The sequence below is a fragment of the Microcebus murinus genome, chromosome 10, assembly GCF_040939455.1.
Source record: "Microcebus murinus isolate Inina chromosome 10, M.murinus_Inina_mat1.0, whole genome shotgun sequence".
In the NCBI taxonomy this organism is placed as follows: Eukaryota; Metazoa; Chordata; class Mammalia; order Primates; family Cheirogaleidae; genus Microcebus; species Microcebus murinus.
Genome location: NC_134113.1, coordinates 44,796,951 through 44,822,957, shown reverse-complemented (window position 1 = coordinate 44,822,957; position 26,007 = coordinate 44,796,951). Strand labels below are relative to the sequence as shown.

Here is a 26,007-nt window from a genome sequence, read left to right as displayed (position 1 = left end):
CTCTGTCTCATTATTCTGAAATTCTTTGTTTTCATTTCCTCTAGTGCTATGTTTCCAATTCACAGCAGTCGCTGCTTGTTTGTCCAATTTGTGGTTGCCTTTCTCTGCTCCTGCCCTGCACTCCATCCACTTGTAGAAAGCCGAAGGGCATCGCTTGAACTCAGCCATGATGGGTTACATACCGACTTCTCAGACAGTCTGCTGGCAAGTGGAGGGGCCAGACTGATTGTTCACCAAACCCATCAAGCAAACAAGTGGAGGCAAAAGAGCAGAAGCCAGTGCAAAAAGGAGCCACAAATTATCTGTGTATAATCAAAGGTGTGATTTAGGGTCAACAAACCTGAAAGTCACACATTTCACATGAAGCTACATCCTGGATAGAATAGGATGCTAAGGATAAATCAAGGAAGAGCCAGTGAATGCGGTGACAGTTGCCTTGCTGTTCATTACTGCTTGGGTCCCGGTCTTACCTGTTCTACCGAATATGAAACACTCATTCGACAGCTCCCCACTGTGAGTTACAATCACCATCTTGTACATTCTGCCCTGCAGCAAGTTCTGGAAAGAGAAGCTCTGGACTTGAGGATCAACTTGTGCTCTCTCCTGAAGGGTCCGGTCCGGGTTGTACAGAAAGATATTGTACCAGTTGAGCTCCCCCACGGAGGGGGTCCAGCTGAAGGACAGGTGCCTGGTGGAGTTCTCCGTGATCTTCAGATTCGTGACAGCTGCTGGGACTGGAAAGTCAGGAGCAAGAGAATGAGGGAGGAGGGCAGTGGGTGGAAAAGAAAGGGAAAAGCAAACAGAGAATGTCAGATTCAGGGATATGGGAAAGAGAAACAGTAGGAAAAGCCAAAAACATTTTTAAAAGTTTCATATCAGGATTTTGTGCCCCTTTTGGGCTTTCATGCTACCTCTTGGCAAGGGTGACAAGTGCTGCTAGGAACAGCCTGCGGCCAAACTGTTGACACAGATGCTGCCTGGTTCCTCGGAAGGCTTGAGATGCCGGCAGCAACGGAACGGGACATCTGTCTTGATTTCGCCTGTGTTCTCCTCCCTCCACCCTGCACGCTCTTTCTCAGGCTCTTTTTGCTTTCTCCTCTCCTTATGCCAGGCCCTTAAAAGTGGGTCTTTCCCATGGTTCCATCCCTGGCTTCCTTCGTATTCTACAGGACTAGCCGAGCAATCACTCTCATTTACTTTACAGATTTAACCAGCATTTTGGTCCAAAGCTTTTTATGTACAGCTCAGTTCTCTTCTGAGCTCAGGCCCATATTCCCACTTGCCTATGTTCCCTTTCTCTGCAAGTCATTCAGACATCTCAAATTCAATGCAGAACAGAGTCTAGTTTTCTCCTTGACCCTCCTTCTTCCTGCTTCTCTTATCTCCGTTAATGGAATCACCTTCCACCAGACACCCCAGGTAGAAACTCTGGAATCTTCTTCTTTTCCTCTTTCAGCCACCAAGCCCCACCTTTTATAATGCAGAAATACTTTTTGACTATATCCACTATTCTTCATTAGGGCCTCTGTATTATTTCATTTCAGTTCATTTCGTTTGTTTCATTTTAAAGATAGGATCTCACTATGTTGCCCAGGCTGATCTTGAACTCCAGGGGCCTCAGGTGATCCTCCCACTTTAGCCTCCTGAGTCGCTGGGTTTACAGGCACGCTCCACTGCTCCTGGAATTAGCTTAGCTTTTGATCCACATCTTCTGATACCTGCAGTGGTCTCAAGTCCCCATTACCTACCTCTCTGATCCCACCCCCCACTCTGGTTCTCACTCACTGTTTCAGCCTCTTTACTGTTCCTCCAACAGCTCAGACACACGCCCACACAGGGTCTCTGCTTGCTGTTGGCTCTGCTTAGTCAGGCAGATATTCTGCCTTACTCTCCCCCTTCTTTCAGATTTTTGCTCAAATGTCACTTTCTGAATGAAGTCTTCGAGGACTGTACTATCTAAAATTGTAACCCCCCAACCCTTGCCATTCCACTTTCCTGCTTTAATTTTTTTTCTTGGTATTTATTACCATCAAACCTCCTATGTCTTTCACTCATTTGTTTCTTAGCTTTCCTCCCTACTAGAATATAAGCTTCATGACCATAAGAACTTGTTGTATTCACTTCTGTATATCCAGTATTTAAAACAGTGCCTAGCGTGTAATACGCGTTCAATAGTGAATGAATTAATAAATGGTCTCCTCACCTCTGGTCTCTTCTCCTTTTAATTCATTACCCATTGTTATCTGACTTATCTTTTTTTTTTTTAAGAGATAGGGTCTTGGTCTGTCACCCAGGTTGGAGTGCAATGGTGCAATCATAGCTCGTAACAGCCTCAAACTCCTGGGTTCATGTGATTCTCCTGCCTCAGCCTCCCAAGTAGCTGGGACTACAGGCTTGCACCACCACACCTGGCTAGTTTTTAAATTTTTTGTAGATATAGGGTCTGACTATGTTGAGCAGGCTGGTCTTGAACTCCTGGCCTCAAGTCAACCTCCCACCTCGGCCTCCCAAAGTGTGGGGATTATAGGCACGGGCCACCATTCCTGGCCTTATCTTTTTTAAGGTACAAATTTTTATTACAAAACAATTACCCTCTAACTGAAAAATTTTTATTACCTCCTTACTGCTTATAAGATAACAAAAAAACAAACTCCTGAGGAAGGCATGCCAGGCCCTTTTAATTTGGCTCCAATGTGGCTTTCCAGCCTCAGATTTCTATTGTGCACCACACAAGTTAGCTACTCACAACTTCTCATTGTTCCTCCCACAGCTCCCAGCCTTTGCTCAGGACAGTCTGTCTACACGGGTGTTTTGGTACCTTCTCTCCATGTTGAGAATTGCTTTATTTTTCATGGCAGTACTGAAATGTCACTTTTATGAAGGTTTCTCAATTCCACCTAACCTCCATGCTTTCCTGAACGTTGGACATTTCTCTCTTATAGATAATCTGTATGACAATGTACTGTCATTATTTGTCAATGCGTCTGTCTGCCCAACTAGTCAGTCAGCAATTCAAGGACAAAAAGCATGGCTGACTCATTGTTATGTCCCTATCAGCCTTACTCCCTCCTCCTTAAGACCTCGGTACTTAATAAATAAGTAATTAATCAATTAGGCCAGTGTGGTTGTCTGAATAATGGCCCCAGAGAGGTCCATGTCCTAATCTCTGCAACCTGTGAATGAGTTACTTTAGGTGGCAAAAGGGACTCTGTAGTTGTGATTAAGTTAAGGATTCTGAGACAAAGAGGTTATCCCAGATTGTCCATGTGGTGACCAAGGTAATTGCCAAGAGTCCTCAAAAGATGGAAGAAGGAGGCAGGAGAGCAGAGAAAGAGATGTGAGGGACAGATGCAGAGGTTGGAGCAATGTCATTGCTGGCAGGGGGACACGAGACAAGGAATGTGAGTGGCCTCTAGAAGATGAAAAAGGCAAGGAATGGATTCTCCCCCTAAAGTCTCTAGAATGAACAGAGTCCTGCTGATACCTGAGATCTTGATTTTAGTCCTACAAGACCCGTTTTCAGATTCTAAACTGATGAACTATAAAATAATAAAAGTATGTTGTTTTAAACCACTACATTCGTGGTAATTTACTATAGCAGCAATAGGAAACCAATAGCCCCAGTTTTAATTAAAAAATCGGAATCAGTGTGGTGGGCTCAAGCCTGTGGGGACCAGCTGACTGGCGTGGAGGTGGTAAATCAGGGTGAATGCTACTACTGTGTCAAGAAATGGATATCCCCTCCCAGTGTGGCTTCATCCCTCCCACCCTGTGATTCTTACACAACAGTAGACATTGGAGATATCTGGTTCAAAACAAGAAAGGGTGCCAATTACCTGTTCGGCCTTCAGTTTGAGCTTCCTTGCTAAAGAGACCTCCACTGACAGTTAGGATCTGTATCTTGTATTTCTTGCCTGGCGTTAGATCTTCAAATTTGTGTTGCTTGGTGGTGGCTGGCTCTGACGTGTTGCTCAGAAGGATCCCATCTTCGTTTAGAAGCAGGACATCGTATCTTTCTGCCACACCAACAGCTTTTTGCCAGCTTACTATTAAGGAATGACTGCTGTATGCATTGTCTGCGCTTATTCCCTGGACAGTTGCTGGCACTGCAAAGAAGCAAGAGAAGCAAAACTATTCAAGTTCTATCATTTAGGATGAAGCAGCCAATTGAGAACAACTCTCCTAAATCAACAGATGTAGGGGACAATGCCTTTGCTTTATTTGTGCTGTACTTTCTAGATGCCCTTATGGAGAAAAGGGGGGGGGGGAGTATTTCTTGGCCTGACTTGTCTGTATAAATACTTTGATTTTCCATTTTTTTCCCTCTGATTTTAGAGAGGATCTTAAAATCAAACAGGTAGAAAAGTTAGTGAAAGTGACATTGATAAATATGCAGAATGATGCCTATCTCTGTATTTAGAAAGTGGAAGAATGCTGAACAAATTTATCTTCAATGAATGTAACTTGGATGGCTGAATGATGTCTCTTGTTTAGATTTTTATTCCCAATATTAACTCAAGTCAAAACGTCAAGCCTTGACTTAAGCAGTAGTATATAATAGTATTTGTACTATAGCTCTTGATGTGAAAGGCAAAATAGTATTATTTATTAATAATATTTTCTGTCCTAGGTTCTTTTCTCATTCCACATAACCTTCTTAGATTTCATCTACCCTCATAAGATGACAACTCCCAAATTTAAATTTTCAGCTCCTATCTCTTTCCTGTTTTTGCAAATTACATCTCCCCCTGGATGTTCCACAGATACTCAACATTCAAGAATCCAAATAGGACTCTTTGTCTCCCTTCCCCTACATTCTCATTGTCTTTTGTTCTTCTCTCCTGATCCAAGTCAGAAATGTAGGCTGTCACCCTCACTCTTCTACATATAAGCAAACACAAGTTTTATAATTTCTATGTCCTAAATCTTCTATCTCTTAAATCTGTCTGCTCTCTCTTTCTCTACTGTCACTACCTGAGGACCATATCATCTCTGGCATGCACTATTGCCAGTCCCTTGAGCAGTCCCTTTCTTCCTGACCTCCATACCATATCTAGCATATTTTCACAGCAGTCCCATGCTGATGGCCCTTCAGTGGCTCTCCATAATTCTAAAACACCCCACCAGACATACAAGGCCCTTCACGATTTGGTCTATCTACTTACCTGGCCACTGGCTCACATTCTTTATTCTAGTGTACTAAACAGTGTGTCAAGCCTCAGATGTGCTATGCTTTTTCTCATTTGCAGGTTTTTCCTTTTTCTGCTAGAACTCAGTCAATTTATACTTTACCTGGATGACTTCTTACTCTTTATTTAAATTTTACTTTCTCCTGGAAGCCTTCTTTGACTTTTCTTGTTTGCTCCCATAATGTTCCATAATTACTCTTATTTTAGCATTTACCATGTTGTACAGTAATTGCTTTTTTCCTTTTCTGTCTCCTTCACTAGATTATAAGGTTCTTGAGGTCACAGGCTCTTTCTTGTTATTGAATGGCCCCTTCTAACATAGTGCTTGACATAAGGTTGGAGATAGGTAGATACAGATATAAATATAGACATAGAGATGAAATAGAGGCATAGTAGGGCATGGTATAAAAGTCCCAGGCTCTACAACTAAATAAATGGTCATGAGAATGTGAAACATCTAAGAAGTACTATGTCACACTAAATATCATGAGATTTACAGCCAGATGGACCTAGATTTGAATGATAGCTCCAGGTCTTATTTTATGTATTCTTGATAATGTTTATAAACTTTCTGAGCCTTACTTTCCTCATCTGTAAGAGAAAGTTAATGACCTCTACCTTGTAGTATGACTAGAGATCATTTTAAATGCCTAGCATATCAAAGGCACTTATAGTTTATTTTTGTTTTAAAAATAATATATGAATAGTGATATCAATATAAATAAATAGACACATTTTTTCATTCATTTGATACTTATTCTTTAGCTATCCCAGGTAAAGTAGATGGCATGGGTGTATGTTGTTTCTTAAAAAAAGGATTTTGAAGGCCGGGAGCCATGGCTCACGCCTGTAATTCTAGCACTCTGGAAAGCTGAGGCAGGTGGATCGCACAAGGTCAGGAGTTCAAGACCAGCCTGAGCAGGAGCAAGACCCCATCTCTACTAAAAATAGAAAGAAGTTAATTGGCCAATTAAAAATATATAGAAAAAAATTAGCCGTGCCTGGTGGTGCATGCCTGTAGTCTCAGCTACTGGGGAGGCTGAGGCAGTAGGATTGCTTGAGCCCAGGAGTTTGAGGTTGCTGTGAGCTAGGCTGATGCCATGGCACTCTAAAAAAAAAGAATTTTGAGAAAAGGGAGAAATTTTAAAAAATATATAGTTATGGAATCTGCTTGTTAAAATGAAAAATTTTATATCCTTTAGCAAGCATAAAAATTTATCCAATGATTTGGTTTCTAATTAAATTTCAATTGTTTTGAAAATCTTTATTAAGAAAGAAAAATAAAATAAAAAGTCAAATAAGTTTGAAAAAAAATTTAAAGAAAGAAAAATGAAAAGAAAAAATGAGAAAGGCTCCTAAAACAACATTTGACTTGTACAAACTTAGGTGGCTTTAAACTTACATTTTTTGCTTTGTAGATGCCTGAACCCATTCCCGGCCCCACTGTGGAGAACCGTGAGGCGCTCTACAACCCTTCTCCAGGTGGATGCTCACCTGTCCGCCCTAGCGCGTCTATCTGATTCCTCAGGGACCCGCTGACGGAGGCGATCACAATCTGGTACTGTTCCCCGGCCTCCAGTCTGTGGAACGAGTGCTCGGAGATGTGCTTGGGGATAGTCTGAGACTCGACCCTCTGATTCTGCCTGAATGCTGACACCATGTAGGAATCAACGTCTCCTCCGCCAGGAGACCAGGTCACTGTCAGGGTATCTGTGGCTCCATTGGAAGAAATGTGAATATTTTTCACAGCGCTAGGAACTAAAAAAGAAAATACATTTAAAAGCCATCACTTAGAGAATGAATCGTGGAAATTCTCAACCAAAGTCTTCATGTTTCTTACGTTTTGGTATCAACTGAAAGAACACACATGAACAAATATATAAATTTGCCATTTTTCTCTGACTTTTTTTTGCCTGAACTGAAGTTGATGAGGGAAAGTTTAGAGGGAGATCAAGGCCAGTGAGCAGAAATGAAGAATGCCAATGATATCACCAGGGGCTAGTTAGATTGCCTTGGTCCAAGTCTTGGTGTTCTCATTTACTAGCTGTGGGACTACAGGCAAATTGCTTAACCTCTGTAAGTTTCAATTTCTTCACTAGAAAAATGGCAATGATGATAATGATAATAGTAAGCAGCCTGTAGAATTGTGAGGCTTGAACAAGATGTAAAGTGCTTTGCTGCAGGTCTGGCTCACGGTGAACTGTCAATACTTGTCAACACTCTTTATAGAGTTCCAAAGAAGTGATAACCAAGCAACAGAGTTATTTAGACTTAATCGGTATGCCTCACAAACACCAGCTAGTCACATCAATTTAGTGCAATTTCTCTGAAAGCTTTTTCCCCACCCACATCCCTTCACATATTATACTTTAGTTTTGTTAACCCAGCTTGGACCACATCATTGTTATCAAGATAACTTTCTCCCTTCTAGGCATCTCCCTTTTTAACTGCTCCCAACCCTCAATGGAAAATGCCTGGACCACCCAAATGTTGGATACCCCACTGTATCTACTCAGGTTCAAGAACAATATTTCAGATTACCTGTTAAACCCTCAATGAAGGCTGACTGCTGTACATCGCCACTGATGGTCAAGACAAGAATTTTGTACTGGCGCCCTGGTGTCAGGGAAGTGAATCGATACTCAGTTGCGGTATTTACAAGGTAAAAAGGAGGAAATACTTTCATGTCATTGAACAGCAGCTGGACTTCATACTGGTCGACGTCCCCATCAGCTGGTGACCAAGTCACCTGCAAGTCCTCAGTGCTCCTGTTCCGCAACGTTAGATCCTTAACGGGCTCTGGAACTGGGGAGAAAAATGAGAAGACACTTCAGGAAAGGAACTGATCGGAGTTTACCTACACAATGATTTATGAATCACATTCAAGGAACTGGCAGACGTCTCCCTTCCCCAAATAAACCATTTGAACTACTTCATGCATAATTAAATAAGAAAAATTGGAAACAACGATTCAAATTGTGATTTTCTTTTTCTGACAGGAATCTTATACGCTAAATGTTGGTAGAATATAATTATAAAATGAGTTATGATCTCAGCCGTAAAATAAAACAAGAAGTCGGGAGTTTTAATGCCACGATGCAGGGAGACGGGAAAGAAAAATGGGACATTTGGCCTTCTTGTTCCCCCACTATGCTTGCTTTTATCTACCAATAAATATGCTATAATTATAGGCCATGGCTTGGCTAAATGACGTTAGCTCCAAGTGAAAGTACTAGGAATGTGATGTACTAATCAGTAAGTAGAGAAAATTCAAAGTTCTGATAGATTATTTACTCAGTGACCTTCAAGTCCAACCAACCATCAGATTTTGCAGTCATTCCACTTACTTGTTCTCCCATTCCCTTGTTCACTGGCTTCATATTGTCCACTTTTTGTACTAACGGTGACACTGTACAACCGTCCTGGGACTAGCTGAACAAATACACACTCATTTTCTGACTTGGGAATGCTTTTCTTTTGAATGAAGTTGTTTTTGTTTTTAATGGTGACTTCATAGTAATCAAAGTCTCCGGTGGCATGTACCCAGGATACCTTTAGATAGTCACTCCTGGCTGAGTTGCTCACACTGATTCCCTGAACCTTGTCAGGCACTGAAAAAGAGAACAGAGAACAGCTAAAGATGTGGTGATTCTGAGTGAGCAGTGTATCACAGATGACAACCTGGGAAGATAAAGCAAAGTGAGCAGATTTCTATTTCATGCATTTAAAAGAAAAATCTTAGATCTCTAGATCACAAATTTCTGGAGGTGAAGGATGTTACACTACTTAGGGTAATTAAATAGATCTTTTAACAGAACCTGATGAATCCATTCTAATCCTGTTGTTTGCCACCACAAAATGTCATTATAAGATGGAACATTAAACACGGTAAATGATGATTAATATGGATAATGGTGATGCTATTAATAATTCTAACATACCTTGGTGACTCAAGATGTGATAAGTTACCAAGAAGAGTATAAACAATCCAAAAGAAAAATGGAAGATGAGGAAACACATATGGTTAATTACATATGCATAAAGAGATTGCTCATGTCACTGGTGATTGAGGAAATGCAAGTCAAAACTACAGTGAAATACCATTTTACATCCATTTGACTGGCAAAACTTAAAAACCTCATAAAATTAAGTGTTAGAAAGGATGTCCCTCTACAGGTGAGTGGATGATGAACACAGTGAAATACCATAATTAATTTCTTCTTCTTAACTCAAAACACAAAATATGGATGAAACTTATCAATATAATAAGTGAAAATTTTCAATCCCCAAAAGATTACATATTGCATTAAAAATATCTTTTATAAAAATAATGTTAAAGCAACTAAAATTTTCAAGACCTATAATTTCATGTCTGTATATAGATGCAATAAAACTATGCAAGATGGAAATCTTGGGAGATATAAACATAGGAGTCAAGATGTTGGTTACCCTGGTATGGATTAGTGAGGTAGGAACCAGGTGATTTGTTGTAGATTATTGTTAAGGTCCTATCTTTTATTTTAGGTAGTTGTTTCCCATGTAAATGTTAAATTATTAAAAATTACTAACTAGATACCTAAAAAATAAAAGTAGCAATTGATGTGCGGTTTCCTGAACCAAGGATTATGATTAATCTAATTTTGTATACCTGAGGCTCTTCCCAATAAATATACAAAGAAACAAACAATCCTTTATATTCATGGTTTCCTCCTCAATCAAACAATAAATAAATGCATGTTACCAGGAACACTGTAAAATAAGGCAATTCTATATTTAGAACATGATAGTAAGGAGATTCTAGTTTTTCACTTGATGCTGAATTTTAATTCAAGAATAGGCCATAGATTCATTACTATTTGACTATAACTGAACATTATAAATATTAATGAGGAGAAGTATTGAAAAGAGGCAGGAACTCAACCTAGGATACTAAATTTCTGTTCTGATAGTATGAAGTCCTCTAGGCTATATAGCTTCCCTCTGTGTTTGGTATATGTTAGGGATTTCAGCTCTAACCATATGCCAATCCTGTGTCCTAGTCTTTTCTTCTACTTTTCCCCTGAATCATGAAATAACCCAGAAATTCCAGTATTTTTGCATTTAAGCTACATTTTTTTTTTTTTTTTGAGACAGAGTCTCACTCTGTCTCCCAGAGTGAGAGCCAGAGCTAGAGTGCCATGGTGTCAGCCTAGCTCACAGCAACCTCAAACTCCCGGGCTCAAGCCATCCTTCTACTTCAGCCTCCTGAGTGCTGGGACTTCAGGTGTGTTCCATAATGCCAGGCTAATTTTTTTCTATTTTTAGTAGAGACAGACCTCGCTCTTGCTCAGGGCTCAGGCTGATCTTGAACTCCTGACCTCAAGAGATCCTCCCACCTCAGCCTCCCTTAGTGCTAGGATGACATAAGCTACGTTTTTTGTTTTTTTTTTTTCCTAGTATTTTTTTTTTATTTCGGCATATTATGGGGGTACAGATTTTAAGGTTTCAATAAATGCCCATTTTCCCCCCCTCCCCCCAAATGTCTGAGTCTCCATCATGACCATCCCCCAGATGGTGCACATTTCACTCATTATGTATGTATATACCCGCCCCCCTCCCCCCTCCCACCTGCCCAATACCCTATTACTGTAGTACCTATGTGTCCTTTTTTTTTTTTTTTTTTTTTTTTTTTACAATGATTCTCATACCTACAAGTTGCATCAGCATCCTTTGCTGGATTATATTTACTGATGAGTTTTTGGAATATAGCTCACCACAGATATGGGAGCAAAGACAGGTATGCTTTGTTCAGGATATTTACCTGAAACCAATTACAGCGTTGCTCGAATGTAGTTGTTGCAATGTTAAGGAGAGGAAATTATGAAGTGACAGTGTATGCATGGGCTAAGAAAGGTCAATCATCCAAGCAATTTACTGAAGGCAAAGCAGCTATTATGGGAAGAAAAACTAGGCATAATACCATGCTAAGTCAATAAGGAGCTCTCCAGGTGTACTGGGGGTAATTTGTGAGCCTTGCCTTGCTACATGGTGGGATGATGTGATACAGAATTAGAAATATTGGTATTTTCACCCAGAATGAAGAATAAGAGCATTAGAAAAGGAAGAGGGCGTTAAGATAATCAGCCAAAATCAACCAGACAACAACTCAGACACGACTCTCCAGTTAAACACATTTGTCAGGGGCAATGACTTGCTCTGGTTAGTCATGCACCAAATCCAAGTTGATGCTGGTAAGAGTCAAGAGGATGCATTAAATAAAGGATCACTTGTCTTGCATTTAAAAATAATCTTAGCAAAAGGCCTTGCAATATTAAAGTCATATGGATAGGAAATGTTCAAGAAGTGGCACTGATGGGAAGCAAGAAGTTAGTAGTTGGATGACATACCCTTTCATTTCTGGTGATTTGGGGGCTCCACGTTGATCATCATTATGAGACACTGACATAAGACTGCTTTGTAAATGGAAGTCTGCTTTTCAAAGCTAAATCATTAGTGTGATTATCAGTATAATTAGATTTTACCTTATCTGAGGGTAGGGATAATCTCTTTATGTCCCTGACTAGTACTCTCAGATATAGCATGACATAACAGACATAGCAGGGGAGCTAGGCTGAGCTCTGCTACTGCTCAGTCATGCAGCCTTGGAGAAGCCACATGCTCTCTGGGACTTTGTCTCCAAATGAGGAGATGAGGTTAGATTATTCTAAGGATCCTTTCAATGCTAGCATTCTGTAACAATGCAAGTCATCATAAGTGGTTCTTAACCATTTTGGGGTCACAGAAATGATGAGAATGTGATAAAAAGCCTTGGATTCTCTCTTTCCAAAGAAATGCACACACCTTTCCTAGTCTCAAAAACTTCATGGACAATTTCCAGGGTCACTACATTCCTAACATCCACCCATAGACCACTAGGTAAAAACCCCTTATCTAAATGATTTCCAATTATTCATTCACTAAATATTTCAGTGCCTAATAGGCCCCAGGCACTGTGCTAGGTATTAGGATGATGTCAATTGTCCCAGATCCTCATGGAAAAACTGACATTTTTAAATGCAAAAATCAATCCGTAGCTTAGTAGGAAAGATTTGACAACATATTGATGCCAATCTTAAGCAGAAATCTCAGATGTAAACCCCAGAAAGCATAAATACATTGGGAATATGATAACTTCTAAATTTAGTTCTTTCTAGCACATTGCAGACCTGAAATTCATTTCCTTTGCTAAGATTTTTGCTCCCAAGTCCCAGACTATAAAGTTCACATTTTTAACTTGTGTCAAAAAGGATGAATAGTGATCTTGACTAGCAGACATTTCAGGGAGGATTTCAGGACAGGCTTCTTAGGCTCTGTAGTTGTTTAGAACTGGGTTTAAATCCAGGATCTGAAACTTACTGGCTGTTTAACAAGGTAAACAATTGGGCAAGTTACTTAACCTCCCAGATCTTTAGCTTCCTGATCTGGAATAATGACAATGACTACCTCACTAAAGAGTTTATAAGGATTAGTTAGCTTACACACGGAAAGCCAGGCACTAGTAACCAAAAAGTCCTCCCTAAATAGAAATACTTTTTTTACACTATTTGAACATAATATGAATTTTAGCCACAAGAGCTATGTTATTCTTGCTCCAAAGGTAATATTTGCTCACATAGAGAGCTTCTTCGGTCAAAATATGAAGACTCCGTAACAGTTCTATGATCTCATCTGCCTCCCATCTTGTCATTACGGAATCGTTACAGCGCTGTGGTGGCCTGAGCAACATGCTAATTGGTGCTTATGGGACCCTGTGCCTTCGCCATGCTTACCTGTCCGCTCTTGACTGAAGGAATGGTTTTCATACTTGCCACTCCTTGTACTTATGGTCACATTGTAGAGGCGGCCTGGGGTGAGGGAACTGAAGGAACATTCGCTGACAGACTTGGTGATGATGAGGGACTGAACCACCTTGCTGTCATGGGAGAGTGTCACCACGTAGCTATCCACATCTCCAGGCGCCGGCAGCCAGGAAACGCTGAGGTAGTCGTTGCGACCGGAATTGTTCACCGTCACTCCACTCACGCTGGAAGGGACTGTGATTTTCAAAGGGGAGAAATTTTAAAAAGAAAAACACAGTCAAAAGTTTGAGTCATCTATTGTGGCCAACAAAAACTGTGGACTCAAGAGATCTAATCTGATTACATGAGAGGTCAAAGAAGTGTGAGGATTTCACTTCAGCTTCTGGAAGCTGAATGTTCTTACACCAGAAGGCTAACCAAAATAAAAACCTAAGGGGGCCTTTAGGATGCCTCATAAATACAAGGATGCCACTACTGCATTTTTATGGGTTGCTGTTTGTAAAGTACCTTAAGTGGAGGCGTTTTTATGAGAATGCGTCAGGAGGTTCCTGGTAGGAAAGGGAACAAACATAACAATCCAAATGAATTAACTTGAACCAAACTCATCAAATAAAGCAAAGATGGTTGAGGGGAAAGGTGAAGAATGTGAAAGCTTTTCTAAAGATCCTAGACTTTAGCTTAGACTTTCGGATAGCTTCAATCTTCATACAGTTTATTCCTGGGGAGTCTAATAGCTAACACAACTGGAGGGACTGCCTGTGTTTTCCCTTTGCAAAGCATTTCCTGCCCTCTAGTGGCAAGAAATAACTCCAGGTCAAATACTGATACTTCTGTTATAATTAAAATAAAGGTATAAAACTAATTATGAGTTCCATTTATTTCAAGTGGCCATGCATTTCAGGTGATACCATGTACTTTACTATGTTAGTATACCAAATAAGTTTGACAACCCTTGTGAGATTTTAAAATTAGAATTTTATATATACCGTGTTTTCCCGAAAATAAGACAGGGTCTTATATTTATTTTTCCTCAAGAAGACACCCTAGGGCTTATTTTCAGGGGATGTGTTATTTTCCCCTGAAAGCCTCAGCTTGCAGCATGCACAGGATGGCCGGGACCTGACATGGGGAGCCGACCTTGTTGGCGGGGCTGCCAGCACCTTTCCCGTTACCTCTGGGATAGTAGCTGTCACGATGGGGCAGATGAGAAGGGCTGCTCATCTTCTTTACTGCTCTGAGATGAAATGCATGGGTTGTGAAGATACGCTGAATAGCCATGCCCATCACTAGGTCTTATTTTCAGGGTAGGGCTTATATTGCGCAAATGCTTAGAAATCTTTCGAGGGCTTTTTTTATGGGTAGGTCTTATTTTCGGGGAAACATGGTAATATATACTTTAGTTTTGTGTTCTTTCATTGCATTATGTAGAAAATTACATTTCCTTCATTGGTGCTATGGCTCTCTGACACACATTACCAAAATATGACATTGTTCACCAACCATTTCCTTTCCTCCTGACACAAAGCTAGGTGCAGTTAGGTGTAGCCACGTAACTGAGTTCTGGCTAGGGGAATGTTGGTGGAAGTGATGATTCTACTTCTGGGTTTGATTATTTGCACCACGCCCCTCCATTCTCTGGAGAAATGGAGAGAGCTCTGCGGACCTAGAGGAAGGAAGAGCCATAGATGATAGGAGACAGGATCCCTCCCTGAATTGCTGCTTGCAGAAAAACCAACCGATAGAGTCATCCAATCTGAACACCCACATTGTAAAGTTGTGTAAGCAGGAAATAAGTCAGTCTAACTTGACTGATACAGCTGCAACTCACTGGGAAATGATAAGGTCCTCCTCAACTTTCTTGTTATTTCTCCTTCTCTACTCTGATGTGCAGGGAAAGGGCGAATTACCATCGATGTATTAAAATTTGGAGGATTAGGGAAATAAGTGAATGTAAGAACTAGGACCAGAATCTAGGCTTCCTGATTTCCAAGCTAAGATTTTCAGCACCCCCATCCCCAACGATGCTACATTGTTGGATGGTGCCAAGAACTATTGAAAGAGAAGAAAGAAGCTATCAGGAAGAAAGTCGCAGATGACAGTGTGAGCTGCCATAGAATGAGGGAAATGGGCATGCAACAGTGAATTTCTACCAGGACTATGGAACATCTTTTCAGTGACTTAGTTGCTCTTCTGGGAGAGTTAATGAAGTTAATATTCCTTAGGCTTATTAAGTAGTTGAGACTCATGATTTTAGAAAGAGATACATTTATGATCCCTGCAGCTAATACTCAGAATCTGAGCATTGGAGATGTAGAAGGAGGAGCGTGAAATCCAACTTAGAATAATTATATAAAATTATATACACAAGGTCACCGACTTGATTCTGAGTTCACAAATAAATATCAAAGCTTCTATTGGGTTTATGTAATTTTTTTTCTTTCAAAGAAATTGTAACATAAATTTTATATATAATATATTTTTTAATTTTGTGTTCTTTCATTGCATTATGTAGGAAATTACAGTTCCTTCTTTGGTGCTATGGCTCTCCAACACACATTACCATAATGACACTTGTTTACTTAGCTTTCTGCCCTATTTGTCAGGGAGCTCTTAAGATCAAGGAACATTGTTTAGGTGGCAGATAGTATTAAGCACTTGTTTAATGTTGCTTATAAAAGCAACATTCAAGAATTATATTTGAGATATAATTAGTTGAGAATTATATTAACTCAACTTTTAACCACATAAATTGGATATCATTTTCTTTCTATGTCTTGAAAAGCAAGAATATGAAAGAGAGTGAAAAATAATTTGAGAATTTTGTTTTTCAAATCTCATTACTTGTTTACCTTAACTGGGACATAACCATTTCAAAGGAAATCAGCTGAATGCGAGGATAAGCTCAGGCATCAAGTGACTATCATCCTTTGCAAAGGTTTTCCTAGGGGTTCTGACATGTTTATTGGAGATTTTAGAAAATTCAGAATTTATTCTCTCCTTCCCTCATTCATCACCCAATTTCCATTTCATATCCTTTCTGGAGGGTATTGAAACCTGGCTTTTAGGAAGGCCAGAGATGAGTCTGTTTTTAGGCTGTTTTAAAAAATTCTGGAATGATCTGTTTGGGGGTGCTAGGCACTCAGATTTCTATAAGTCATAGACACGCACATCTCCACTTCTTACCTGTTCGTCCCTCCACCACCACTTGTCGAGAAGAGATCCCTCCACTCACTGTTGTCACCACCACCGAGTAGAGACTGCCCGATTTGAGGGAGTGGAAGCTGTACCTGCTGGTCTCACTGGAAACACTTTCATTTTTAATGACCACATTTTCATGGATTAGTAAGACTTGGTAAAATTCTACGTCTCCTAGTGCTTGGGTCCAGTTAGTGAACAGACTGCTGGTCATCCCTTGGTTGGCCACATGCAAGCCAGTAACTTGGGCAGGCACTAAAACACAGTAGACAGAAGACAAAACAAATGACACTTAGTCACCCTAAGGAAGTGTAAGAAAAATGAGTCAAAAAATGGAGACAGACTTGAAAGTGCCAAAAATAATTTTCTTGTTGTCGCTGTAGATTCTCAGTTCTATTTCCTGTGACATATGGAGAACTACTCCCCTACAGAGGCTCTACTACTTTGAAAAAGCTGTTTATATGGGAAATCAAAATTATTTAGGATCCAGGAAGAGATGATGCATGGTTAATCAGTAGTTTTGAATTTAAATTTTAAATAATGAAGGCGGTTGTTTTTGAAGATCATATGCTTTTCTCTGTCTTTACCCCATGAGGACATAAAACCATGTGATCTACTTGAGCCAATGGTTGTTATGGGGTGGTATTGGGAAATTCCTTCAATCTGATAATTAGCTTATGGTCTGGCAAACTGGCTAGTTCTTTATGGGTACATTCTGAAAAGGGCCATTATTATTATACATGAAAATGCTATAATAATATAAATTATATTGTCATATACAAAAAGTAATGATGATGATGATAACTATTGAATGCCTACTAAGTGCCAGTTATTGGCAGTATGCTTTATAAAAGTTATATGATTTGATGCTCATTCAAAACTATAAAGCTGATTTCATTATTCCCTTTTTAATAAGGAAACCGAAGATCATAAAATGGAAGTAATTTAGCCTGTACCATAATGCTAACAAATAGTCAACCCGGGGTGCAAAGATCTGTGTAACTACTAAGCCCTTTTCTTGATTAGCAATGATTGTGACTTCCAACCTGCCTTTAACAAATCTGATACACAGATCTTGAAGTTGGTACTTGGTCAGCATACATTCTTCTTTGTGCTTCTTTCCTGAATTATGATAATCAAAGGGATTGGAACCTTGGAACCCTTCTTAAAGTTCCCTGACTTGTGGATTAAGATACAAATATATACATTAAAAAATGATACTATACATGGATCAAAAGATTTAAAATTCTCAATTCTCAATTTAGAAATTTAGAATCCTAATTCTAAACTCTATATGGGAAGCAAAGCATCTACAATGGCTAAAAAATTTTGAAAAAGAACAAAGTTGGAAGACTAACATCATCTGATTTTACTAAAAAGCTATAATAATCAGGTCAATGTGATCCTGGCAAAGGATACAGACACATAGATTGATGGAAAAGAATTGAGAGCCCAGAAATAGACCAATAAATATATAGCCAGTTGATTTTTCAGAGATGCAAAAGCAATTTACTGGAGAAAGGATAGTCTTTCCAAGAAATAGGGCTGAAATTATTAGATATCTATATGCAAAGAAATATATTATACTTATCAGATTTAGAATGGAAAATAAACATTCTTAATTTGCATATAGCAATAAAAGAGGGGTATGAAAATATAACTAACTAGTAGCAGAGCATAACATAGATTTGAAGGAGAGCCACAAGGAATGTTAAAAAGGAAAGTATATAACAATTAAAAGTTAAAACTCAATGGGTAGGCTGGGCATGGTGGCTCACACCTATAATCCTAGTGCTTGGGGAGGTCAAGGCAGGAGGATCATTTGAGTTCAGGAGTTTGAGACTAGCCTGAGCAAGAGTGAGACCCCATCCTACTGAAAATAGAAAAGAAAAAAAAAGAGGCAATATTGGAGAGTTAATAACTGAGAATGTGCAGGATTATTGAAAGATACTAATCTGAAATAGGGAAATCCCAATGAATATCAAGCAGAATAAACAAAAAGACATCTACATCTAGATCATTATTGTGAAACAACTGAACACCACAGACAAAGAGTGGATCTTAAAAGCAGTTATAGTAAACACACAGATTACTCATAGAGAAATAGAAATTAGGCTGACAGCTGACATTTCAACAGCAACAATAAATGCCAGGAAAACTAGAATAATATCTTCGATGTAACTTCCAACATAGAATTGAAACTCAAGGAAAACATCTTTCAAGACTCAAACTTATATAAAGACATATCCAGCTAGGTGTGGTGGCATGTACCTTTAGTCCCAGCTACTCACGAGGCTGAGGAGGAAGATCACTTGAGCCCAGGAATTTGAGGCCAGCCTGGGCAACATAGTGAGTCTCTGTTTCTAAATATAAATAAAAACATGCCCAGAAAAAGTGAAAGTGGACAAGTTTGTCCCTAGAAACTCTCAAGAAAGAAATTTGAAGAGTGTTCTCCAGGATGAAAGAAAGTAATGGGGAAAAGATGGTAAATTGGTGGGTACATCTAAACAGATGTTGACTGTATAAAACAATAATTCCATTTTTTTGTGGGGCTAAAAAAGGAAAGAGAAATAAAATACAGGACAACAATAGTACATAAATAGAAGAAAGGAATCTTTGCTTCCTATGTCACTGAGAAAATGAGAGCAATTAGAAGACAGCTACCCACCACTACATCCACCTAACTACTGGTATCTCACCCATATATTCCTTCCTAACTGATGTTACAGTTAGATTACCCGTTTTCCTTTCTAAAGCCAGTTTCTTCACATGTGCTCTAGATCTAAATAGCTCTTGCCGACTCGAAGAATAACTGCAGTAGTTCTTCCCTCTCTTACATCATCACCATTCCCCTGTCTTCTAGATCATTCCCACCAGCATCAAATACACTGTTATTTCCTTTATCCTTAAAAAGCAACCCTCCTTTCAACCCTACTCCCTCTTCTAGATGCTGTCCTATTTCTCTGCTCTTCTTGGCAGCAAAACTCCTTGGAAGGGTTGTTCTTTACTCTGTTTCAAGTTTAGCCAAATAAATCCAAGCAAAGTAAAAAGAAGGAACTAATAAAGATAGCTGAAATTAGTAAAATAGAAAAGAAACACAATGGAAAGAACCCATAAAACCATGCCCAGTACATAATAGGCATTTAATGAATTTGCAAATTGCATGTTAAATAATTCAGCAGACAGAACACTTTAAAATCTAAAATGCATACACATTATTACCTGTTCTTCCTTTTACGGAAGAGGAATTTTTCAAGTCTCCACTAATAGTGGTGACTGTAGCCTTGTATTTTCGTCCAGGCACCAGGTCTGTAAAAGTGAATTCTTTGGCATCTTTGGAGAGTGGCTTGTGGATGAGTAAGAGGTCTCTGTCGGCTAGCGAAATGGTGTATTTCTCCCATTCTGCTACAGGGGTCTGCCACATGATGCCCAGTGAGGTTTCATTGGCATGCTTGACACGAAGCTGGGGGACAGCCAGGGGAACTGAGGAAAGCAATGGAGACGTGGGTCACTGATGGACTCAGACACACTCACTGAGTATTCTTTTTTTTTTTTTTTTTTTTTTGAGACAGAGTCTCACTTTGTTGTCCAGGCTAGAGTGAGTGCCGTGGCGTCAGCCTAGCTCACAGCAACCTCAATCTCCTGGGCTCGAGTGATCCTTCTGCCTCAGCCTCCCGAGTAGCTGGGACTACAGGCATGCGCCACTATGCCCGGCTAATTTTTTTTTTTTATATATATCAGTTGGCCAATTAATTTCTTTCTGTTTATAGTAGAGACGGGGTCTCGCTCTTGCTCAGGCTGGTTTTGAACTCCTGACCTTGAGCAATCCGCCCGCCTCGGCCTCGCAAGAGCTAGGATTACAGGCGTGAGCCACAGCGCCCGGCCACTCACTGAGTATTCTTTCGAGGGCTGTTCTCTTCCATATTCAAGATTGTTCCAATCCAACATTTCTTTTATGAGTGCTTATGAAGATATTTAAAAAAAAGCTTATCAAACAAAAAAACTTTGTTCATGTAACATAATCAGAAATAAGGATCCAAAAGAATACTGTTGGAAAACACCAAAGTTTATCTCTGCATATGAATTCTGTCATACAAAAAATATTTAATCTCATCTTGTCATCCACAAAACCACAAAGAAAAGTCTATGTGTGAGTATTTAGGTGGAGTTAGGAGTATTTTTTATCCCCATAGCTTGGAAAGACCACGTGCATCTCTCCTTCTTTTCTGAGGCAGAGACACTGACGTGTTCATGAGAGAGAGAGGTGGTTGGTAAGGAAAAACAGCATCTGATTAAGGACTCCCCTTATATAAAGAATCAAAATTGCTACCATTTCTTTAAAAGGCTATTACAATTTCCAAGAGATATTTTAGGAGCCAAGTGTTGATCCTGTAAAATAACAGGGAAACCAATTATGAAAGAATCAAGTGTGTAAAATTTTATGGTGATTTTTGCATCAAAGACATTATCTATAATTCCATCCTAATTGAATCTCTAACTCTGCAACTTCCTTCTTCAGTGTATAGAAATAATTTGATTATTTAGGTCAAGACCTACTTCAAGTTACCTGAATAAGGTAAACTGGAGGTGCAATTTAAGAAAATTCTCCTGAGAATTATGCCAACATGCTGAGAGCCCCTGGTGTCCCCTTGATCTTACATTTCCAAGTAATTTGAGGTTGCAGAAGACATAGATGTTTGTCCTGTGAAATACTGAAACTGACTTGGTTTAAGCTGATACAGGTCTTTGATCATCATCCAATGGATATTAATATTCAGAAGATGAAAGCGTTATTGGAAGACACAGTGGCAAGCTAAGGGAGTGTCTCCATCCTTTTCTCTGACATTCTTCAAAGGAGAACGTTGAATCAATGTAGTCATTTCTCTACTGTCAGGCAAGACTAAGAGAGCAAATATTTGAATTTCACTCCAAGAATGGAGTATTTCACATCATAGGGATTATCACAGAAATGTTAAACTTGGCAGGGCAACTCTCTTATTTGAAAGTTGAGAAAACTGGCTCAGAAAAGTTGTGACTTGCCTAAGGAATTATAGTATAATGGTGACAGCAAGAATACCAAAGAATCCCATCTTTCAGGATCTTCATTCTCCTCTTCCCTAAAATCCAAATATATTTCTTTCCACTTTAATCACCCTTCTTTGGCACCTGAAATCCCCATGAGTCAACATTAGGTCAAGGCAATGGTTCCCTAATACTGATCACCAGCAAAGGTCCTTCTTTTGTGGGAAGGATTAGCCTTTATTCTCAGATTGTATCCTTCTGTTCTTCTGGTATTTAAAATGTTCTTCTTTTATGAAATAATGGAGTTAATAGTGGAAGTAGATTTTTAACGTTCTAATTTGACAAATTAAATATTACCTATCCTATTTTTGTCTGTAAGTCTGTAATAACTCAAATTCAGGGAACACCAGGTATGATACTGGCAGCTGCCTGGGTTAGTTGGGAGAGGAAACAAATCAAGGTCCCATTAGTCATTAACACCTTCATATTTGCTTACCTGTCCTGCCTTGGCAACGCTCAGAGTTCTTCAGATTTCCACTCTCAACAGTGACTTCTACCTCGTACTGCCTTCCTGGTATGAGCCCTAGGTCACCCAGGACATAATGTGTTTCCTCCTTTGCCACAGTGGTGTTGAGCAGCACCACGGAATCATTGAAGAGTAGGATACGGTACTGCTCCCAGTCTCCAGCAGGGGGCGACCAGTTCACCACCAGAGACTGCATCCAGCCGTTGGTGGCCTCCAGGTTCCCAACTTTGTCTGGAACTAAAAGGTGAAATGATGTCAAAAAAAAGATACTACACACCAAAAATAAGGACATTAATTTACTCTTCATGGGAAACAGTAGATATAAGACACAATATCTGCAATTCAAAACATTTATGTTCCCTTCTGATGTCTGTGGATTGCAAATGAGTGTTCTTCATTCATTTTGGAGACATTTGACACTCGAGTGTATGCTAAAGTCATTTTAGTAAAATATCTTAGTAATATTTAATAATGTGATCTTCTGTAACACTGTTAAGAACCTAGTGGCATGAATGCTGTTTTTAATTGATTGCACTCCAGTCCTAGACACAATACTGGCATTGCTCCTAATGATGGTGGCATCTTTTGGAAGACATACTAGATGTTGTGGTCATGAAACATTCCTGTTTTTCTTTTCCAGTTGAAAATCTTCTTGCACTATATCTCTGATCTTATTAATTTTTTTTCCTTAAAAACATCAAGTTCTCCCCATAAACTACAGAGTAACATATCAGGTCCTTTGCTTGCATTCATAGCTCTTCAAGTTCAGACTCCACATCCTTCCAGTCTTAATTCTGACTATTTCCTGCAGCCCCTCCCTCCTTCCCTTCCCCTGGGAAAGCTCGTCTCCAGCTTTATGCTCTGCAGACCTGTAAGTCTCCTGGGCTCTTCTGCCTCTGTGCCTTTGCTTCATACAATTCCTTCCACTTCAAATGCCCTTCTTTCTTTTCCCAGTTCATTTACCAAGAACTTCACTTTTTTTTTAGGTCCCACTATTTACTGCTCTTCTGAAAGAATTTTGCTCTCTTTCCTTTCTGACCATATAGCTCTTTCTTGAGATTTTTAGTAGAACAGAGAAAGGGCTATGGAATCAAACAGGCTCGCTTAAATTCTAGCTCCACCACTTATAGGCTGGATGACTGTGGATGAGTTATTTGACCTCTTTGAGTTATCTGTAAAATGGTGATAATAATAGGACATCTCTCATAGTTTTATTGTGAGAACTCAATGAAAGAATGGGTGTAAAGTGTTTAGTCAGTGCTTGATGCACGGAAATATCAATACAGTCATCATTATTAAAATGTACTATTTTTATATTTGTTGAGTGTATAATATTCTAATCTGTGTGATTAAGATGCAACCTCTCTCTAAAGCAAGGTCAGCAAACTTTTTCTGGAAGGGCCAGATAGTAAATATTTCAGGCTTTGCAGGCCACATACGGTCTCTGTCTCATATTTTTCTTGTTTACTTGTTTGTTTTTCCAACCCTTTAAAGATGTAAAAACAATTCTTAGCTTGGAGGCTAACCAAAAACAGACCACAAACCAGGTCTGGTTTCATAGGGTGTAGCTTGGTAAATAAACCCTGCCTTAAAGGCAAGGAGCATGTCTCATCCATTTTAACAATGCTGAAAGCTCATAGTACAATAATACACACATATAAGACACTGGATTAATATTTGGTGACATAAGTTAATAAAATAATGTATAGAAAACATGATTAAGTGCTTACTGGTCCTTACTACAAGAAGGGATCAGAAATGTTTTATTGGTATCAAAGCTAATGCATTTATGCTACTTAAGTGATGTGACATGAAGAAGCGCAGGACAGAAATAATATGCAGATCACTTAGGAATCCAAACACATTTACTTAAATAACTCAGATGAATGTAGTTAACCTTCTGCTTTACTCTGCATATTGGGCTGTGGCCCACCGACACCCTCAGTCATATAGACCTTACTTCCTAGGTTAGAAAGGGAGTTTTTCTTCCAACTTATTTTGTCCTATTCTAAGATGGATCAGAGAGTTATTTGGGCAACAAGGAATGTGTAGCCCATGACTCACATGTTCTGCCCACTGCCGTCTTCTGAGCAGACAGTTCACCAGAGACACAGCTGATGGTAACTTGATAAAGTCGTCCAGGGACTAAATCTTTAAAGTGAGTTTCAGTAACCTGAGGTGCTAATGTTCTAGATTCCTTGACGGTCCCTTGGTGAGACAGGGTAATATTGTAGGAATCCACATTTCCAGGAGGTCTTTGCCATTTGACTTTTAGGGAGGTCAAACTGCCATCATTTGTCACTTTCAGGTTTGAGACTTCCATGGGGGCTAATTAGGAGAGAATGGAAAAGAGAGTTTTTATTCAGGCTATCTTACCAGTCTCGTGGCCAAATTTTGATCATATTTTAATTTTTGCAAATCACATTCCTTGCTCAGAAGAAAACAACCACTTGGAGAGGCAAAAATAATACCATAAAACCAAAGGAAGGCTGTTTGTTTAGTGGCAATATCCTAATCCAGGCCATCGGGAGCCTGGGATTCTGGTTCAGACGAGGCCATTAGTCAGCTGGGACACTGGACAGCTCGCTCCAGATCGCCAAGCTTAGTGCTCCTTATCGGCAGATGAGGCTTGGTCCTTTCCAGTTCTGAAATTCTTTAAGTGCAATGCACAAAGAGGTCTGTCGTCTGCCTAATTTCTTCTCTTCTTTACACATTTAATAATGTCAAGTACATAATAAATAGATTATTCAATAGACTGGTGATTCCAAAATTTTGTATGCTAAAAATACTTTATCTTTCATATTAAGTCATGAGAAAGAGTTGTGTTACTATTTCATCAAAGGAAAATGATGATAGAGGAGATATCCTTTGGTGAATATTTTTTCAACTTCTTGCCCATGCTGCAATTTGGGGCCTCACTAATGGCATAATGTAAATTAATGAGGTTTCATTAAAAGAATGAGTGTAGCTCATTGATCTTGTATAGGGCAGTTAGAAGTGTAATGTGTTTCTTGATATGCATAAATAACTCTTGAGATAAAGAATACATTTTTGTCAGGAATGTCTACACATCTTTGAAGTGTGTTATGAAAGGCGTGTAAATGTATAGGAGTCCCCAACTATCTGTCTCATCAGCCTCTTATAGTTCCAGAAACCCTCCCCACTAGAGTAATTTCTAAGGTACTAAATATTTTAGATTTTCTCTTAAAATTAGATAACTCACCAAGAGAAGGGACTTATTAATCCATTAGATCTTCTAGAAGCATTAAAATCTGCTAGAATGCAAGCTCCATGAGGACAAAGACTGTGTCTCTTTTGGATATTGTTAAATCAGCAATGCCTAGCATATAGCTTACATTCAATGAATTTTGGTTCAGTGAAGGAATCCCTGTAAGAATTATTCATTAACACTTACCATAAGTTATATTATCAGTCTAGGTTAGACTTTGAGAATAGGGCCTGTGGTATTTGGGCCCAGGACATGTTTTGTTAGACAGAGAGTTTTGTAGATGACTGTCACATGGGGGTAGGTCTATGTATATAGCACTGAGAAACTAATCCTGGCTCCCTGTGAGTGATGTCACCAAGGCAGTGCTTAAGAGAAGCAAAATGTCAGGAGATGGGACTACTAAAAAGTGAAGCTGGGATCATGTCAGCATTTAATTTTGCCTATTTCAAAATGTTACCAAGGGACAGCCGAAACTTTAGAATAAAAGGGAATCTTTTTCTCAGTAGAAAATTAGAAATGTATCAAGGCTTTTCTATGTCCTATATTGCCATTATTCAAATAGCTCAATAAACCTGATTAATAAACATTCCTTTGATTTGAGCTTTATTCTTATTCCATTAGGGAGGGGAAACTTACCTGTTCTGACTAGTTTCCACCTGTAGTTTTGTAGGCCTGCAGCCTCAGTAGCAATAGTGAGGTTGTAGAGGTGGCCAGGTGTCAGCCCATGAAAAGCGTAGGAAGTAGCGTGTTTGTCCACAGCACTGCTATGAACTAGGATCCCTTTATCCATTAGCATCAGCTGGTACTGTTCCACATTCCCAGAGCCATGGGACCAGGAAATCAGGAGAGAATTAGCTTTTGTGGAAATACCAATATCTTTCACTGGAGACGGCACTAGTGGGATAAAACACATGTCCAAAATATCATTCATAATTTCCTTGTAGAAGACACAAGCACATTTAATTAGAAATCACACATTTATTTATGCTTCTCTTTATATATTAACCT

The 26,007-nt window shown here is 39.3% G+C and overlaps 1 protein-coding gene across 2 annotated transcripts in view; it reads right to left on the bottom strand.

Annotated features, from left to right (window-relative positions):
* PTPRB (protein tyrosine phosphatase receptor type B) overlaps positions 1–26,007 on the bottom strand; it is a 109,832-nt gene that overhangs the window by 37,470 nt on the left and 46,355 nt on the right. For both annotated transcript variants that reach the window (XM_012788747.2, XM_012788748.3), the window contains 11 exons: positions 25,636–25,893; positions 23,835–24,098; positions 21,741–22,007; positions 19,445–19,705; positions 16,211–16,477; positions 12,998–13,261; positions 8,537–8,800; positions 7,731–7,994; positions 6,684–6,947; positions 3,837–4,106; positions 471–734 (listed from right to left, as the gene is read on the bottom strand). In XM_012788747.2, the coding sequence (XP_012644201.2) occupies positions 471–734; positions 3,837–4,106; positions 6,684–6,947; positions 7,731–7,994; positions 8,537–8,800; positions 12,998–13,261; positions 16,211–16,477; positions 19,445–19,705; positions 21,741–22,007; positions 23,835–24,098; positions 25,636–25,893 (2,907 nt within the window). The remainder of the gene's footprint in view (positions 1–470; positions 735–3,836; positions 4,107–6,683; positions 6,948–7,730; positions 7,995–8,536; positions 8,801–12,997; positions 13,262–16,210; positions 16,478–19,444; positions 19,706–21,740; positions 22,008–23,834; positions 24,099–25,635; positions 25,894–26,007) is intronic.